At 38.9% G+C, this 20,015-nt stretch overlaps 1 protein-coding gene across 5 annotated transcripts; it reads right to left on the minus strand.

Moving 5' to 3' along the window:
- Positions 1–2,332: 2,332 nt before the first annotated feature.
- Positions 2,333–18,115, minus strand: vezf1b (vascular endothelial zinc finger 1b). 5 transcript variants are annotated; one of them, XM_017491570.3, is made up of 5 exons: positions 17,956–18,115; positions 11,845–12,599; positions 10,692–10,761; positions 8,101–8,371; positions 2,333–5,287 (listed from the first exon to the last, which is right to left on the minus strand). In XM_017491570.3, the coding sequence occupies exons 1-5, from the start codon at positions 17,986–17,988 to the stop codon at positions 4,935–4,937; spliced, it is 1,482 nt and encodes a 493-aa protein (XP_017347059.2). In that variant the 5' UTR covers positions 17,989–18,115; the 3' UTR covers positions 2,333–4,934. The 5 variants fall into 5 exon arrangements, with proteins under 5 accessions (XP_017347059.2, XP_047017313.2, XP_047017315.2 ...); XM_047161357.2 differs by lacking the exon at positions 17,956–18,115 and adding an exon at positions 17,139–17,364 and having other exon boundaries at positions 2,333–5,257; XM_047161359.2 differs by lacking the exon at positions 17,956–18,115 and adding an exon at positions 17,139–17,363 and having other exon boundaries at positions 2,333–5,257; positions 8,206–8,371.
- Positions 18,116–20,015: the final 1,900 nt, after the last annotated feature.

A 20,015-nucleotide genomic window follows, 5' to 3' on the forward strand; every position in this document is an offset into this window, starting at 1 on the left:
TCTGTCTCTATGTTTTTTTTCTCTTGCCTTTAGTTTTTTTGTTTTGATAGTCTAGCAATCTCACCCCTGAAGGAATGAGCTGGAAAATGGAACAGGATGTGAAACCATACTGGCCTGTGATGACCCTTCTCATGGTTACATGCATTACTTGGGACTCAATTGATTCATACGCTCTCCTTCATGATTGTTTACACAGATTATTATATTATCTTTTATAATTATATATGACATTAATTATTTGGGACACACAAGAAGAGGTTATTCTGATAAAACAAACAAACAAACAAACAAACAAACAAACAAAACATTACACACCAATAATATATAACCTTACATATGATGGCCAGGACAGTGAATACACAAAACTTTACAAGCAAGTGTTTGTACATACATTCTCTTTGTGATGAGAGAGAACAGAAGAGAATGACCAGACTGGTCTGAGCTGACAGTAAGTCTATAGTAGTAACCATGACTTCCTGTTTCACAGGGGTATAAATATGAGGTAACACATAGGCCAAATTCTCTTAGTCATTCATAACAGTGGTTAAGACCAAGGAATATAGCTGTGATGTGTGGCAAAAGCATGTTAAGCTTCACAAAATTGAAGCAAATTTTTTTTAGTATTGAAAATGCCTATTTCCACCATCCATCCATCTTCTACTGCTTACTCCTTTTCAGGGTTGCGGGGAAACCTGGAGCCTATCCCAGGGAGCATCGGGCACAAGGCGGGGTACACCCTAGAAAGGGTGCCAGTCCATCGCAGGGCACACAATCACACACACACTGACACACCCATACACTATGGACACTTTAGACACACCAATCAGCCTACCATGCATGTCTTTGGACTGGGGGAGGAAATCTAGTACTCAGAGGAAACCCCTGCAGCACAGGGAGAACATGCAAACTCCACCCCGGCCTGACTCAAACCCCAGACCCTGGAGGTGTGAGACGAACGTGCTAACCGCTAAGCCACCATGCCCCCCATATACACCATCAGGGCAATAATTAAGAAATTCCAGTCAACTGGAAATTGACATGTGTCTGTATTGTCTCAGCGCACTGTGTTGAGGATGATTTGAGTCGCCAAAAAATCTGCAAGGATCACAGCTGGAGAATTGCAGAAGTACGTTGCATCTTGAGGTCAGAAAGTCTCCAAAACTACAATCTGATGTCACCTACATCACTACAAGTTGTTTGGAAAGGTTTCAAGAAAAAAGCCTCTACTCTCATCCAAAAACAAAATCCAGCATCTTCAGTTTGCCAGACACTACTGGAACTTCAAATGGGACCGGGTTCTATGGTCAGATGAAACCAAAATAGAGCTTTTGGGCAATAAACACCAGAGGTGGTTTTGGCGCACACAAAGAGGTAGCCATATGGAAAAGTACCTCATGACCACGGTTAAATATTGCGGTGGCTCTTTAATGTTTTGGGGCTGTTTTTCTGCCAGAGGACCTGGACATTTTGTTATGATACATGGCATCATGGTCTCTATCAAATATCAACAGATATTAAATGAAAACCTGACTGTCTCTACCAGAAAGCTTAAAATGGGCCGTGGTTGGATCTTCCAGAGGGACAATGATCCAAAACATACATCAAAATCAACACAACAATGGTTTACTGGCCACAAAATCAAGGTCCTGCCATGACCATCCCAGTCCCCTGACTTGAATCCCATTGAAAAACTGTGGGGTGAACTGAAGAGGAGAGTCCACCAGCGGGAAATCTGAAGGATCTGGAGAGATTCTGTATGGAGGAATGGTCTCAGATCCCTTGCCATGTATTCTCCAACCTCATCAGGCATTATAGGAGAAGACTCAGAGCTGTTATCTTGGCAAAGGGAGGTAGCACAAAGTATTGACTAAAAGGGTGTCAATAATTGTGGCACACCTATATTTAAGAGATTTTTTTTTGTATAAACCTGTTTTGTTTGCAATTGTTTGATACCTATGAGAGCAAAGTATTTTTGTGAAATTTATATTTTTCTAAACAAAAGATCAAAAGGTTAAAGAATAAAGACAATTTTTCACAGCCTCCTTTGCTCATATTTACCAAAGTGCCAATATTAGTGGAGGGCACTGTTACTTGGTTAACTAGGATAATGCAGACCCTGATCCTTCATAAGCACGATCATAAATTATCCCTGGAATCATTTCTGAGACAAAATTGTTAAGAAAAAAAAAAGAAAAGAAAAAAGAAAAAAAGGAGTAAATAAATTATCCTGTCAGTGTGAATTTAGCAACAAGCCAACTCAGTGAAGTCATCATTAGACTCCAAGTCAGGTCAGCATTTTAGATCAGATTAATGAGCAAGAATTAGTTACATACATGTTTTACAATTTTCTTTTATTTAGACAACCCAAATAAAAGGCACATAAAACATTGTGTTTACATAACTGTTCGTGACATACATACATTTTTAAAAAAAATGTAGGAATGCTTCACCTTTCTGCTAACCAAAAAATTTCCTAGTCTTCATATATACAAAATTATCAATGTTAATGTTCTAATACAAAAAGTTTTATAAAAGGTTATTTTATTTTTTTCCTTGCACTTATCTACCATACCTACGACATCCTCTGAGCTAACTGTTTTGTACAAAGATATACATTCACTGGCATTCACATGGTTCTGCCAATTCATCCAAGCAAATTGTAAAAAGTCAGAACTACTGTTTTATTCTCCAATGTAAAACTTAAGATATCTCCCACTTCTCACTAATAATCAAACATTTCTTTAAAATATACTGTTGGTGCATAAGGCATTAAAAAAAAGAAAAAGAAAAAACAATACTTAAGGGGGAAAAAAAAGTCATAATTCCTCATGTGTGATAATCTCCAAAGCAAAATAGATGTAAAATCTTCACAGAGATTTGGTAAACAGGACAGTCATGTTCCTATGTGGCATTTTCAGTTCAGGCACAGAAGTGATGCCACTGGAGGGCCATACAATTATCACAAGGATACTCCAAAAGTTCTGTAATGCTTTGAACCAGTCACATCAGCTCCATTCTTCAAATTCCAGTTCTCAACGTTTAAGGAAAAGACGACACCCCTGTTAAAACTAGGCAATGTTCTCTGAAGGACATCGAGACAAAATGAAAATTTTAGGTGCTTAGTTTTTAACTGGAAAGTTCATGCAATGCATGGAAAAGCTGTTACAAGTTGAAATGGGGAGGAAAGAATTCATGGAGGAGATCCAAAAAAAAAAAAGAAAAAAAAAAAGGTTACCATCCAGTAGCTCTTAGGCTTCACTTAACTCACAGTCCAGATCTGGTTTTCCTCCCAAATCCATTACATTGCTGATCAGCAAAGAATTACATCTAACTACAATTACTGTTCACTAAATTCATTTCCCATGTCAGGTCAGGTCAAACAGAAATAAAGCACATTTGACCATTTACTCTGCCGTCTACACAGTGCCTTGTATGGGCACATTAATCTGATTTTCTTACTTGTCCTGACTCATAGTAATCATATAGAGTACATTCTCATGAGAGGGGACTATGCAGAAATGCGTGACACTTAACAGATATTGAAGTTAAAGGCATGTCTCTGATCAGAAATGAATGTTATGGAATAGCAGTGCACCTTCAATATTGCTTTTGCCATCCAAAATGGATGAAACGCTTTGCTTTTGTTCGTTGCCAGCTTCCTACAGTCATTTGGAACACACAAGTGTCACCGATAAAAACCAAGCCAACAAACCCTGAACATCATGATGGCAGTTTTGGTTTAACTGTAATCAAGAAAGAAAAAAACAGAACCAAAAAAACAAAAAAACCCCCACAAAACCTAATAAATGTAACAAAATGCATCTTCCACCCAGGTTCAGTTAATGTCACTTTTATGGGACAGCAAGAAGGATAAAATAGTTTAGTGTATTAAGGAGGTGAAACTTTCCGAAAAGTGTTAAGGATGATTTTACCAACATGAGTGTCAAATGAGTGAGATTCTCCCAGTAAAGACCCCGAGAGGAGGTCCATGCGAGTACAGCCCTCATCCTTAAAGGACGAAGAATAAAGAGTTTTTATTGATGAAACACTCTCAAAAAGGGTATGTTCAGGTCTCAGGATCTCCTTTCAGGGAACGTGGCTACTAGACGGCACCGACATCTACAAAAAGACACTGAACTTTGCAAATTTAAAAACATTTCTCATAATACTGCCATTAGAATATCACCAATCAGATATGTTTTCAGTGCAAGAAGTGTTAAATTTCATGTCCAGCTCCCACTAAGCAGAAATAATGTCCCAGCTATTCAAAACAATAGTACATAATTTTTCTTCTACCAGGAATGATCAACTCCAGAAAATATTTGAAAACTAAAATAATAGCTACAGTTTTAAGTGGCTTACAATGAATGTAAAACCGCATCTTACTTAGATAGTATTAAAAATAATTATCTCCCACAAATGGAAGCTCCTGTCCCTTTTGTAGTACATAACTCAATGCAATAAAACTAGGGAATACTGAACAGCAATCTAAAAAATAAAGTAATCACAGTTCAAAAAACTGTTAAAACCAGTCATGCTCACTATCTGATGAAGCAATCTGCTCATCTCCAAATGGCCATTGGCTGAGATCTTCTGGCACTAACGAAGTGAAACCACCAAACGTACAGCCTGCCAGCCTCCGTTCCATACATTAACTATCCCCCCCCCTTCCTCACGCTATTTCACTAAACTCTATATATTTCTGGTTCTGCTTAGTCAATAGCCAAAATAAGAATAAACAAAGCACCACCTAACACCAACTAGATCTTTACTTTTTCCTCATCTGCTGCTACTGTCTATCCACACTAAGCTTGGAACTTCTACCTTACGTCCTTGCTTGCCCTTTCCTCACAGCATGCTACTAATGGAAGACCAGAACAGGATTTAAAATAAGACACACTGGGTTGGATGTGTAATCAGAAGATATTTCGGTTCTACCAGGGTGGCGAGGAAGGCAGAACCTGTGAGAGGAACGGCATGCTTTCCATAGGCCTCATGGCGATGTTGAGGGGGCCAGTGATGTTCATGGGCATTGGGGTGCTGATGGCCACCGGGTGGGCGATGTTCATGCCGGTTGCTGTGGCGGGGATGTTCACTGAGGCGATATTGACTGGAGCGGTGATGGTCACCGGGTGCTGCAGGCTCACCGGTGCTGTGATATTCATTGTGTTTGAGGAGATAGTGATGGGGTTGCTGATGGTTCCACGGTTCATGCTGGCAGTGCTGGCGGCGGTGGCCGAGGCAGTGACTGATGTAGCTGAGGAAGAGTTGCATGCGTTGTTAGTGTCTAGAAGATAAAGGAAAAACAAGTCTAAATTTATACCCCAGAATGAGTCATCTAAAGGATGAAAAATAATCTACACTATATGGACAAAAGTTTGTGGACATCTGACCGTCACACCCATATGCGGTTCTTCTCGAAACTCTTAGGACAAATTTGGAAGCACACATTATAGACAATTATGTCTTTGTATGCTATATCATTTCAATTTCCTGTCACTGACACTAAGGGAGCCAAAGCGAGGTCTATGAAGACATGGCTTGCCAAGGTTGGAATGGAAAAACTCCAGTGGCCTGCACAGAGCCCTGACTTCAACCCCACTGAACACCTTTGAGATGAACTGGAATGTTGACTGCACCCCAGACCTCCTCACCCAACACCAGTACTTGACCTCACTAATGCTCGTGTGGCTGAATGCCCAAAGCCACATCCCAAAATCTAGTGGAAAGCCTTCCCAGAAGAGTGAAGGTTATAACACCAAAGGGGGAATACAAGTGGAATTGGATGTTCAAAAAGCAGGTATGGATGTGATGGTAAAATGTCCACAAACTCTAGGCCATATAATAGATCTAGATCAACAATGTTTGTTAAATATAGGTGTTATTGTTGGCAATTATTGGCACCCCTATGAATCCATATGAGAAAGATATATTTGAAGTATATTCCCATTGATGTACTTAAAAAAAATATATAAATAAATAAATAAAAATTATATATATATATATATATATATATATATATATATATATATATATATATATATATATATATATATATATATATATATATATATATATATATATATATATATATACACACACACACACACACACACATCTGGGTGACTGGGGACAGGAAATTGTTCAACCATGACTTCCTGTTTCACAGGGGTATAAATATGAGGTAACACCCATTGTTATGAATGACTAAGGGAATTTGGCCTATGTACGACCAAGGAATTTAGCTGTGATGTGCAGCAAAAGGTTGTTGAGCTTCACAAAATGGGAAGTGGCGATAAGAAAATACAAAAGTATTGAAAATGCCCAGTTCCACCATCAGAGGATGGTTTGAGTGGCCAAAAAAATCTCCAAGGATCACAGCTGGACAATTGCAGAAATTAGTTGTCTCTTAGGGTCAGAAAGTCTCCAAAACTACAATCCAAAGTCACCTACAACACCACAGGTTGTTTGGAAGGGTTTAAGAGAAAAAAAGCCTCTACTCTCATCCAAAAACAAACTCAAGCACCTTCACTTTACCAGACACCACTGGAACTTCAAATGGGATCTGGTTCTATGGTCAGATGAAACCAAAATAGAGCTTTTTGGCAATAAACACCAGAGGTGATTTTGGTGCACATAGAGATGTAGCCATATGGTAGCATCCTCATGCCCACGGTTAAATATTGCGTGGCTAAGTTAAGTACTGCGTGGCTCTTTAATGTTTTGGGGCTGCTTTTCTGCTAGAGGACCTGGACATTTTGTTAGGATACATGGCATTATGGACTCAAATATCAAATATCAACAGATATTAAATGAAAACCTGACTGTCTCTGCCAGAAAGCTTAAAATGGGCCATGGTTGGATCTTCCAGTAGGACAATGATCCAAAACATACATCAAAACACAAAAAATGGTTTACTGACCACAAAATCAAGGTCCTGCTATGGCTGTGGCATAGAAAACCTGTGGGGTGAACTGAAGAGGAGAGTCCACCAGCGTGAACCGTGAAATTTGAAGGCTCTGGAGAGATTCTGTATGGAGGAATGGTCTCAGATCCCTTGCCATGTATTCTCCAACGTCATCAGGCATTATAGGAGAAGACTCAGAGCTGTTATCTTGGAAAAGGGTGGTAGTACAAAGTATTGACTAAAAGGGTACCAAAAATTGCTGCACACCTATCTTTAACAAAGACAATTTTTAATAAACCTGCGTTGCGTTTGCAATTGTTTGATACCCATGAGATCAGAGTATTTTTGTGATTTTTTTTTAACAAAAAAGGTTAAACAATAAAGACAATTTTTCACAGCCTTCTATGCTCATATTTATCAAGGTGCCAACATTAGTGGAGGGAATTATTACAGGATTACAGTTACAGGAATATGCATGAATTGCCATACCAAATAGCAAGATGACTAGATAACTACTGGTTGTAAACACTGGCTTGCATCTGTCAAAGGTAGACACAAGTGGATTTCCAGCATCAGTCTCTGGACTGGTATAATCATATTCCTCAGTGATTTATTTAACAAGTCACCAAACCAGTCAAAATATATAAACTATAGTTTGTGTTAGCATACATGTTCTGTTGCATCGGTCATCCTGTAATAATATGCAACCGGCTGAAAGTGAAACAGATGTTCCTGATTTCTGACCCAAACAGCAATCAATATAATCAGAATTAGCAATCAACAAGGACTTGGATTAATATCTGCTTTTTGAGCCTTAAAAAAAGGGGGGGAAATATTTTATATATTTCTTAAATATACAATCTCAGATATGGAGATCTTTGACTTAATGTTTGAGACCTCTTCTAGGGTTTACTTTAAAAACACTGCAAAAAAATATGACCCGTAAAATACCAACATGAAAACCATTACTATTATTTAATTCAACAATTTCCTGAAAAATAATTTACTCAAAAACGTAAATATGTGGTTTAAAAAAAAAACAAAAAAAAAACTGGCCGATTACTAGCAGGGAATGGGGACCGTTAGCAGTAAACAATCTACAGGCTGGGACAAGAGAAGCAGATCCCTGTAGCAGAGAGCAGGAATGATTTGCTTGAGGAAGTGACATCAACACGACAGAGGGAGATGCCCACCTGAGTGCGTGTCATCCTGGTTTGGCGCAGCCGAGGCGAGCGGAGGCCAGGAGGAAGTGGTAGAGGTGGAGGTGGAGGAGGAATGAGGGGCGAGGGCTGGCGTACCTTTGTTACAGGGCGAGGTGAAGCCGGCCTGGCTGTGCGTCTTCAAATGGCTGGTGATGTAGGCAGCGCTAAGCATCTTGCCACATATGTTGCAGGTGACTTTACCCTCATGCCGGATCATGTGGGAACGCAAGCGGTCTTTGGTGGCAAAAGCAGATGTGCAGGCCTGCCACACACAGACAGACAGACAGATCAAAAGAGACAAACAGTTAGTTAGTTCAACCTGCACATTTACAGTACAAACAAACCAGACCATTTTGGAGCGATCTGTAAATTAATGGGCATGGAGTGGTGTCAAAAACACCACTTTTAAATGGTTCAAGCATCACAAATTATCTTAAAAGAAATATCACACATTTTAAACCTTAGTACTGCACTGTTCTCTGCAAATAATACAAATATATACTACGAATTTTCAGGGTGTTTTTGAAGAAAAACACTGATTTCTTGCATCACTTCTGTATTGAGTACACCAATAGGTGTCCCTAAAATATACTTCATAGTGGTGATACCTTTGCGATCCAGATTATCCGGAGTATTTTTGTGTTGATATTGCCATTTCAATGTACATGTGTCATGTCATATCTTCCACAATAATCAACTGAATTAAAATATCAAGGGAATATCATCCATTGCAAATGTATCATCAGTACAAAGAATATTATAGGGACACCTACTGGTGTACTCAATCCTATACAGTAGTGATGCACTGAGATTGAAATGTTTTTCTTCAAAAACAAAACTGAAAATGCCCCAAAAGATCTTTATCATCATCATCATCAGCCAGTGCCAAGCCACTAAGCTTTAAAACTAGATATGTTCAGTTCACACAAGATGGCGGTCTAAAATTACCATACTGAAACCGCTCAAACGTTCTACAGGAAGAAATACATAGCAATCAACATGACTTACAAAAAAATTGAAACTTTTTCTATTCATATAAACTCTTTTAAACAAAGAAAACTTTTAAATCAGTGCAAATATGTAACAATTTAATAATTTAAGATAAAAGAACTGAAATTTCAGTACAACAGTTATTCATACTAAATATAATAAAATCATTATGTAAACAAAACTGTTTCTTTTTTTTTTTTTTAAGTCCATGTATAACTTTAACATGATAATAAATGTCATGTTATGATAGCTTATTACAGAATTTTTTTTTTTTAACTCTGCTATTTGATCCACCATTGTCTGCTGAGATTAGCCTGATAGAGATGATGAATATAGGATCAGTGTCAATCCGCACTTTCTACTGTTGCATAAATTGTAATACATTTATTTGCCTTGTGCTTTTTTTGTGAACGAAGAGAATTGTATAATAAATTTGTAACTGGAAAATAAAAAAGATTATTTTGTGTGTGCACAAGAGCCAAGGGAGACATAATGGCCATGCTCTCTGGGTGGGAGGGATGGCATTACTCTCTAAACTGTCAATCACAGTGACACTAGCCAATCACTGCCATCTGCGAGCTTTAAAAACAAAAAAGTCTGATTACACAGTGATGGGTGGAAAATCAGGGACGAGAAAAAGTGTGACAAAGTCCAATACAATTAATAAGAGGAAACGGATTCAGAACTGATGGAGGAAAGACATTTTTATTTAATTATTTGTTCTCTGATTTGGTAGAAAGCTAGTCAGTGATGATCATCCTTGCTGTACAATTTCTAATATCTATACATGCATTTCATCTACCATTGTTTACCTTTTAGCGAGCAGGCATCTTCACATACTCTTTCCTTTACACATTTCACTTTTCTATTTTAGCTAGATAGAGTGAACAGGCGAGCTCCAGAGATTCAGGTTTCCTCTGGAAAAGCCCCTACATTCACGCTGTAGTCCACAGCAGCACACACAAAAATTAAAGCAGACCAACCCTTTCCCCTTCAAGCAGAATTTATTTTAGCCTAGAACTATCCTAGTTCATTCTGTAGGTGATGTGTGTTTATGATACTACAGATTGAGTGGAGTTTCACAGTAGCATTGGTGATGTAGGAGCACCGCTGTAGGTTCAGTCATAGTGAGCACTAATCAGCTGATGGTAGCTAAACTACTACAGCAATAACTTAGTAAAAGTAAGAGATTTTGCACAGTCATTATACGATAAAACATATAGTAAAATGATCAAACTGCCAGATGCCATTTTGCATTTTGTTTATATTCCATCTTAACTTAATTTGGCTTGCACATGTGTTTCGGATCACTTTTCAGCCTTATAAAAGGAATATCCTATCAACTGTATTTAGTGGTGTTGATTTGCAATATTTCACTTCAGCATTGATAAAATGCTTCTGGAACATTTTTAACTTCCCAACCCTCCTACTACATAACCACTTAAAGAAGCTATGCCAGTATACTTTCTGACCAGCTATCACCACTAAAACAACCAGAGCCCACTGAAAACAGAAGCTTCTGACAAATATACCCAATAAAACCTACACCAGAGCCCATTTTAGTACGAAAGAAACAGAGAGTTGCCTCTTACCGTTACTTGGCACTTAAACGGCCGCTCTGTAGAGTGGACGTGTTTAACGTGACAGCTGAGATGATCTGGCCTGTGGGAGAGAAAAGAGAAAAGAACAATGCGTAAGAGAAATAAAAAGGTTTATGCTACGATTATTAAAATCTCCTATTACACCAACTGTGAGGGATTGACAATAAAAATAAAGAAGTAATGATGTAATGCAAAGAAGAGAGTCAAAATGAGTTATGGTGACTATAAAGGAGAGTCACTATATAAAACAAAAAGCACTGCATGACACAGAAGCATTATTCTTGGCTAAAAGGCATTTTCACAAGGCACCAAAAATAAAGCTAATCAATTCCGTTACGACTCTCAGAAACCTTTAGGGGAGACGAAGCCACAGCACACGTGCTAGCATTATTCTCTAAATATATATCAGGCTTCTGCAGTATAACAATAAATATTGCTTGTATGAGCTTACATATTTGCCATGAAACCTTTTCTTTTTTTTTAAACAGTAAGAATAATTAATAGAATAGAATAAATAAGAAATTCATTTTAATTTAGTTTCACCTCAGTTAGTTTTAAATGAATCATTAGCTTGTTAAAATAACGTGCCACAACGGGAACAGAAACGTGTGTGAGGACACTTAATAGCCAGATGGCTAGTGAGTGTGAGAGAGAATTTTTAAGAAAAAGTCTTTATTTATCACATATACATTACAGTGAAATACTTTTTCTTCATATATCCCAGCTTGTTAAGACACTGGGGTCTGAGACAGTGGTAGCTTGGTGCTGCTGGGGCTTGGGCCCACGACCTCCAGGTCAATAACCCAGAGCATTTAACCACAATCAAACACTGCCCAATCATTAATCAGGAATTCTTAAAAGGGAAATTGCAAGCACAGGAAAATACTAATAAATAACGGCCCACAGGACCACTAAAGCTCTTAATTTGTTTAATCCAGCAGTCTAAAAACTGATCCTCAGACCCCTACATACTGTCCACATTTGGCTCTGTCTCAGCTCCCAGCATGTGTGAACCATCAGGAACTGAAAATATCCGGTTCAGGGTCTGTTGGATGCTGGGAATGCACAAAAGTGGACCACATCAGTGGTGTGGGTCCAAGGACCTGTTTGGAAACAAAAGACTAATCCAAATCTCAGAACCCACCTGGAGAAGCCTTTGCCACAGACGGAGCAGATGTAGGGCTTGTGCACACCACCGTCGTGCGAGCGCACATGGTAGGTCATGCGGTCCTTCCTCTTGAAGCGCTGGTGGCAGATGGGACACTCGAAAGGCTTCTCGTCCGAGTGTGACAGCTTGTGCCGGTTCAGGTGGTAGACGTCGCGGAAAGCTTTACCACACATCTCACATCCGTGGTTCTTCTTCACTGGCTTCGGGGGCTTTTTGGGTACGCTGGGCTGCTGCTGGGGCAGATTGGCCATTGCAGCTACTGTCATTGTGGCTGAATTGGTGCCTGTCAAGATACCTGCAGCAGAGACATAGGTGGGGTTGCCGTTGCTATCCCGCTGTTGCACAGTAGAGATCATTGGCACCATGGTGGGTGCTGCTGGTGTCTTTTTGGGCCGGGACACCATCTTGATGCCCGTGTGGCAAGACTCGTGCCGCCGCAGATGGTAGCTGTCTCGGAAGGACTTGCTACAATAGCCGCAGATGAAGGGTGTTTTTGACTTGGGCTCCTTCTTAACCACCACAGGACCTCCCCCACCTCCCCCTCCACCGCCCCCTCCACCTGTACCACCGGCCATGTTGTCCTTGAGGAGCTCGGCCGCACTGACTGGAGGCTTTTGCTCCAGTGGGATGGGGAGCACAGGTTTTTGGTCTTGGGGTTCTGTTCCAGCATTGAGCAGAGGCAGCAGACTGTTCTGGCCAACCTGGTGCTGGTGGTGGAGGGTGTCATTTGTCTGCTCGGAGGAAAGAGAGAATGTATAAAAATCTCTTCACAAAATATATTAAGCCTATGTTTCAGCCTTTTTACCTAACAGATTCAGATTAATTTTTATGCCAAGCCACATTCATCAATTTTATCAAATTATCATATGAAATTAACATAGGCAGTACACTGAATATGTAGACTTTTGAAATGTTTAACTAACTGGTTAGCCTGTATTAACCACATTACCCCAAAATTATCTTTTTTCTTAATAGAACCAGAATTTTTTCTCTCCTTTATTTAGACAACTTTCCTAAATTTCACAAGAATCACAATTCTCAGTTTAAATGGTACATATACATATATACAAACAAACACACACACACATTTTATCAAATTGGAATTCTTGTGTACATTTTCAGTATTAATCTCTATTATCATTATTATAATGTCTCCAACAAATATTAATCATCTTCCTGCACACTGACTTTGCACTGAGCTCTGAACTGGCCTGTTGAACTCCTAGCAGTGTAGTTTGCCATAAAATAAAATGTTCTAGTAATGTTGAAGTAGACAAGCCAAGATTAGAAGGACGGTGGTAAATCTTTATCCGAAATAGAACACGACTCATTTCAAGAGCATCTGTGCAACACGGAAAAACAAGCAACCGCGACTGAAACCGAGACAGATAAATAGATAAAATACTTGAATAATAAATGCATAGTTACAAAAGGCAGAGTTCCTAGAAATTCCCATCTCTGCAGAGAGAAAGACAGGCATACGGTCAGACACGCACAGATTTTTAGCCTTCTAAAGAGGAATTGGCAAAATGCCAAAATCATCCAGATGAAACTGCGAAAACAGTTTTAGAAACAGTTATGGCCCTACATGAGATAGACACCCTAGCGTCTCTGGCAGCTCAGCATAAAGAGAGACATAGCATGTTGCCATGATGACACCTAAATCTGTTACATGTAAAGTGATCTCTGGCTATCGTAAAAGCCATTCCACATGTGACTGGGTGCACAACCTTTTCTGGCTCAGGGAGACGTGCCAAAACTACCAGGTCTGTGTGTTACTGACCCCACCAACAAACCCCACTATGCAGAATGACAACAAAGTCAAGAAAATAAATCTAATACTTCGCAATATAGCAGCATGTGAAGATGAGGTCCATGTATGCTCAAAATGGTTCCCAAATACATTATGAAGTACTTTGTCTGAAGAAAAATAAACAGCAGACAATCAGTGTGTGAGCTTGTTGGACATAGACTGTTTAACAGAAAAGGCCTCATTCATATTTGAACAAACAAATCCAGGTAAAATCTAGTATTCATTCATCATTAAACAGGCTTGTTGTATTTTAAGTAAGAAGAAATTTGACTGCTGTTACAAAAATATGATGTGTTACATTTAAGCAAAATTTAATTACAGACTGAAGAAAACAGAAAAGACTACAGAGAGGTCAGCAGGCCTCAACACTGAACTGAAAGACTACACTATCATTACAGTTTGTCCATTCGGCAGCTGCCTGCACAGGTCCATTGGTCATGGCATCGAGACCAAGAAGGAGTAAGTGTGAGAAAGAAAGAAAGTGGGGTGCAGTGGAAAATGGTTTGCAATGCATGAATACAATTATTATAAAATACAAAATAGGGATAAAAGTAGTGCTTTGCCAGCAACCTGCAACATGAGCAAAGCTTAAGTATGTATAAGTATCTTAGCAGTATGTACAGTTACAATCAAAATGATTCAACACCCATTGCAAATCAGGTTTATTGTCAAAATGTACAGACTTTCAGTCGTTTGCAATGAACAAATCAAACAAAAGCAATTAAAATAGATCAACACAACAAATGCTTCAAGTGGTTTCCCCAAATTCAAGTGTAAATGCAAATTATAATAATTTCTCCAGTTTCAAAATTATTCATCCACTTCATGGCAAGCATCTTTAGTTCTTAGTAGAGCACCGTTTTGCCGTTATGACCTGCTGCAAATGAGATGCATAGCCAGACACCAGCGTTCCTCGCAGCATTCAGGAGCAATGGCCTCCAGTTCAGTAATATTCATGGGTGTGTGTGCTGCAACCACTTTCTACAAATCCCACCAGAGATTTTTTATGAGGTTCAAGTCAGATGACTGTGATGGCCCTGTAGAATCCTCCAGAACAACTTCTGCAACCAAGCCTTGGTGGAATTTGAGGTATGCTTGGGATCACCGTCCTGTTGGAAGGTTTCTCCTAGGATTTCCTGATACTTCAATGAGTCCATCTGGCCTTCCACACGCTGTAGGTTTTCAGTGCCAGGGGATGCAAAGCAGCCCCAGAACATCACCCAGGTGCAGGGTCTTTTGCAGTCACTCGAGGGTTTTTCACAACCTGCCTTCTCAGAAATCTGGTTGCAGTTGTTGATAGTTTCCTTTTTCTGCCCCGTCCAGGTATTACTGACATTTTCTGCCCCTAGCCAGTTCAGGTATTTTATGTGTTCCAGCTCAAGCACACCTGGTGCAACTGATGAAGCCCTTGATTAGTTGTATCAGGTGTACTTGAGATAAAACCTGTTATGCATATTTGAGCTGTTGTGAGGGATTATATTCAGGGGTTGAATAATTTTGAGACTGGAGAAGTCATTATAAGTTGCATTTTCAGTTGAATTTGGGGAAACCACTTGAAGCATTCCTTGTTTTGAAACATTTTAATTGCTTTTGTTTGATTTATTCATTGCAAACAGCTGAAAGTCTGTACATTTTGACAGTAAACCTGATTTGCAATTGGGGTTGAATAATTTTGATTGCAACTGTATTAGTGTATATGATACTACAATAAACTTCAGGTTAAAACACTACTTCTGTGTTCAACAAAATCCGTCGGACACTAAGCATTTTGTAGACTGCATGTAATGATACTGAGAGATTTCTCTTTCCGGAGAGCCTCGTCCAGATGCAACAGTGTTTAAACACGAAAAAGTAAAAGCATGTCACATATCAGTACTACTCGTGTGACTCATCTGACCACAGGGTAAAACTACTAAAGAGCTGAAGACATGAATAAAGAAGTCCAGTGTAAAGTATAGTGTAAGATTAAAGCAGTAAGCATTTGTTTGAAATTTTTTTTTTGAAAACCTGGCTTCATCTATGCAAGACGGTACAGAAACACGAACGTTCCTGTCTAAGTGTTAGGTTAGTTTCGAAACACATTAAGCTCTATTTTGAACTAGTTTGTCGGTACTCAATCTGGGACCTGCTTTAACAAGCCAATAAAGTTATATTGTGGATTTTTTTTATTTAAAATGTATTCACCTGCTGATTTCTTTACATTTCAGCCATTACAAGCAATATAAGTGCACCATTTACATAGAACGAAGACTGAATTTGTATTACTGCAGGAACTGAACTCAGACTAAGTTTTTTTTGTCTGCTACAGACGGATTAAGCGATGCCTGTTGGGAGCTAGACAATGCCATGCTTATGAATAACCTCAGACGCCTCGCGAACAATGCCGGGTGACGCGCTACACCGCCGTCTCATTAGATGCTGAATCACAAAGAGGGAATCAAGCAGAACAATTCCTTTCAGCTTTTTCTCCTAGGGAAAATATCACTGATGCTTCAATGATACTCCTTTTTTTTTCCCTTCCCCTTTTATAATAAAAGGTTTTCTATTACAATCAAAATGACACATTATCATGGAGTTGACCAACACGTGTGTGAATATTAAAAGAGCTTCGTCACTAATACAGTTAGTCATTAAGTGTATACACGGTCAATATTAACTGAGAACAAGTGAAAAGTTAATCATAGTTTTGGGAAGTTAGTTACACCGTTTTATTTCTAATCTCACTCTTCACTGATTACGAGCGCTGGATTTCACACTGCTCTCCAAGTTTTTTTTTCTTCTTCTATTTTTTAAGTTAATGCCTTACAAATTGCTTAAATAAAAGGATACATATTAATTTGAGTAATTTCCTATCACACTTTTCTGCTACAGAAGAAATATGTTCAGAACTTCAAGAACAGGTCCATGTTAGTTTTTTCTTTTCGATCACACTCACTGACTCGAGTTGTAAAGGGACAGAAAACACTTCAAGATCTCATTAACACCCTCGGCCTTCCTTTCTCAAGCAGAGCACGGCTGTTTTTTTGGAGTTTTGTTTTTTGGCCTGTGGGCAAAATGGCGTAAAGTGCAGCGCCAAATCAACCTGAAGTGATATTATACCCTTATTATTATTATTATATTATATTACACTTAATACAAAGATGAAAAGATTTTTTTCCAGAAAGATTGCCCAGTAGTATATGAGCTATACCCTTCTGCAGCAGGTATGTAGTAGGTAAAGTGAAAGAAGTGGGTATATCAGTGTGTGTGTGGCTCCTGCCCAAATTTTCAAGCAGCAATCATATTTTGAACATGAATTCACAGTTCTGAACGCATGCACGGTTTCACAGTGGGTTTTAGTGGGTCATTCTCGGTTTAGCAAGCGGGTGAAGTAGGGTACAGTGTGTTTTCCTGTATGAACTGGGGTTTATATTTGGTGCACGTGAATATGAAGTGTAATGCATGCAGAATGCGGCACCTTCACTGCTCTCTCTGAACATAGCTGAGATTCCATCTGCAGCCCGCCGAGATCCTGCTGCTTTTTCAAAGTAAGAGTTGGAGAAGAGAAGAAGAGAAACCAGCCAGCTTCAATCTTAAACATGTGTATGATGTGTTAAAGTATAAACAGTGGGGGGAACCCACAGACTCGACGGCTCTCTTTACACTTACACAGGTTATTCCTGTATCTCGCGCTCAATGCAAAACGCAGCACGAGCGTGCCGATGAGACGCAGAATGCTAACGCTGCTAACGAAAAGTTGTCTGCTTGATTATACCCACCCTACAGCACCGATAAGGCCACCAAAGCTACATTAAAAGCTGATTTGATGTACCCTCCAGTGTGTTTTCCATCATTATTTTCTCGCCTTGACCGCGAACACCACACACCTAGGAAATCAATGAAGGCATCGTTTAAAAAAAAGAGAGAGAGAGAGAAAAAGTGTCCGACATGGTGACAAGCGGAAAGTAAGTAGCCCGCTAAGCTAACGCGAGGAAAAACAAACTCAACATGGAGTAAAAACCGAGGAAGGAAAAGCCATAAGGATCCCCGAGAGTCTGATCTCCCCCACACTCCACAGCTGGAAGTCTGGAGCTGATGGAGCCAGTTAGCTAAACTCGCTAGCTTGTAAGCTGGCACGCTAGCTAACCCAGCTAGCTACCATTGTTTTGCTTGAATAGATTTAGCTAAAAAATATTTATGGTTTTTCTAGACATAATAATATCGGCGCCACAAACAGGCTTCGAGGTTGCGAGCGTTTTCGAGCCGCTCAGATTTGTTGGAAATGTTTCCCTTACCTGAAATAAAAATGAGCTCCAGCTCGGCTCCATTGCAACACTTAGCTAAAAATCTGCAGGAAACCTACAAGAAATCTACAACAAAGCAGCTAAACATGGCAGCTGCTCCAACTTCCTGTAACCCTGCGGGCCAAACCATCGCCTGAGAAAAGCGCCACTGCTGTTGGGATTGTCCACTCAACACCAAGCACACACACTCACAACACAACACAACTCAAAACAACACAACTCATTTACTTTATTTAACGTGGAGCAGACAGATGAATAATAATTTCTGGAATGAAAACGTTAGTTTTTTAAATTGTATTATCAAAAATAAACAATCTTTTTAGTAGTATTTATATAATTTAATTTCAAGTACTTCCTTTGTTTTGGTTTGATATCTTTTCATTATATTTTGATTTTAAAAATGTGTGTATTACATGTTTATCCTGTGCATATTCTATTAAACTTTATATCATTCACTTTGTGCTGCGTGACTGTAAAGCACTTTGAGCTGCCACGTGCTTGAACATTGGCCCATAAATACCGTTTAATTTATATTCAAATTAAGTGCTTCTTCACACCTATGTATCCATCCATGCCCACATAACCATTTATCCATGGATCCTAGCTCATTTGGTGCCCTAAGCGAGGTTCAGCCTCAACCCCCTCTACCAAAAAAAATCTGATACAACACTCATTTCTCGTACTCAATAATATTTTATGTACTTCAATTATAAAAATTATATATATATATATATATATATATATATATATATATATATATATATATATATATATATATACATTTAAAAAAAAATACATAGACATAACCACAAAAAAGATATACACAATACAAAGCAAGTGCTAAAAAATGTATAATAAACATAAATAACAATAATGATAATAAAAAAAGAATGCAGTATATACTGTAATTTAAACTCTGTGCTGTACCTGCATTCATTTCAGGTAATGTGTGCTTTTAGAAGTTTACCTTCCTGCCTGCAAAATCATGAATAATGACATCATATGAGATTTGACCAGCAATGTCATGGTTAATGGATAATCACAGCCACAAAAATGACAAATGATCCAGAAATTGTAATCAGCTTACTTTTGTTTTTTCACGCTTTGCCTGTTCTTCTTTTTTTCGAAATTGAGCTCCAGATGGTTTTTATCGCATCATTTTGCGTCTCAACTAACAACCTTGATACGTCAGCAGTAATAAGTCAGCAGCATTAGCATAAAAATTATGCCATGATCATTATCGTCTATAATGCCATAAAAAAACTAAATCATCATTACTGACACTCACACACACACACACACTTCACAGTCACACAGACACACCAACAGTAATGACTGATAAGTATGATGTAGTTTATAATTTTATTTAAAATAAATAAATAAATAAATAACCAACGATGATACCGTGTTGCACTTAATACAGCCTTGCACACATTGGCGCTTATTTACATCGGCACTAGGGGGCGCCAACAAACCAATTTGACCAAACAAACTTTCCTGAGGTAATAAAAGACATGAGGAACGTTAAATGTGGCTCAGTACTCTTGATCAGATTCGGTGGGGCGGCGGTAGGGCTTCACCCCAAATATGGTAGCGCCCTAAATATGTTGACGCCCTAGGCGGCTGCCTATAACGCCTAATGGATTGACCGGCCCTGATGCACACTCCAGTACAGTCAACTACAAAATTACTGGCAACCAACATAACAGTTCACTGTATAAATATTACAAACAACAGATTAAAAAAACAACACTCAAACAACTGAAGAAACTATTCATCTTAGCTCTAACAAAAAACATTCTCACAAGAACCTCTTCTTCGATGCTAGTATTTTCCACTAAAAATGTGAAACCTTAAAAATATTCAAATTAAATTCTATCAGTTTGACATTCCATTAATCTTCAGTAACCGTTTCGGTGCAAAGTTAGCGAATTCACCCAGAATGCTTGGGACACCAGTCCATCACAGAGCACCATGCGCGCACACACACAGTCTCAGTTACAAATTACAGGGAATTTACTGTTACAGTGTAACCAGTTCATGTACCTGCA

The sequence above is a fragment of the Ictalurus punctatus genome, chromosome 17 (genome assembly GCF_001660625.3).
Source record: "Ictalurus punctatus breed USDA103 chromosome 17, Coco_2.0, whole genome shotgun sequence".
Lineage (NCBI taxonomy): Eukaryota > Metazoa > Chordata > Actinopteri > Siluriformes > Ictaluridae > Ictalurus > Ictalurus punctatus.

Excerpts from the sequence above, each read along its gene's own strand:
- vezf1b (XM_047161356.2), bottom strand. The coding sequence starts at position 17,261 with ATGTTTAAGATTGAAGCTGGCTGGTTTCTCTTCTTCTCTTCTCCAACT. Across the intron at positions 8,372-10,691 it reads CGTTTAAGTGCCAAGTAACG|GCCTGCACATCTGCTTTTGC; the intron begins GTAAGAGGCAAC and ends TGTGTGTGGCAG. Across the intron at positions 5,288-8,100 it reads CCAGGATGACACGCACTCAG|ACACTAACAACGCATGCAAC; the intron begins GTGGGCATCTCC and ends TTTATCTTCTAG.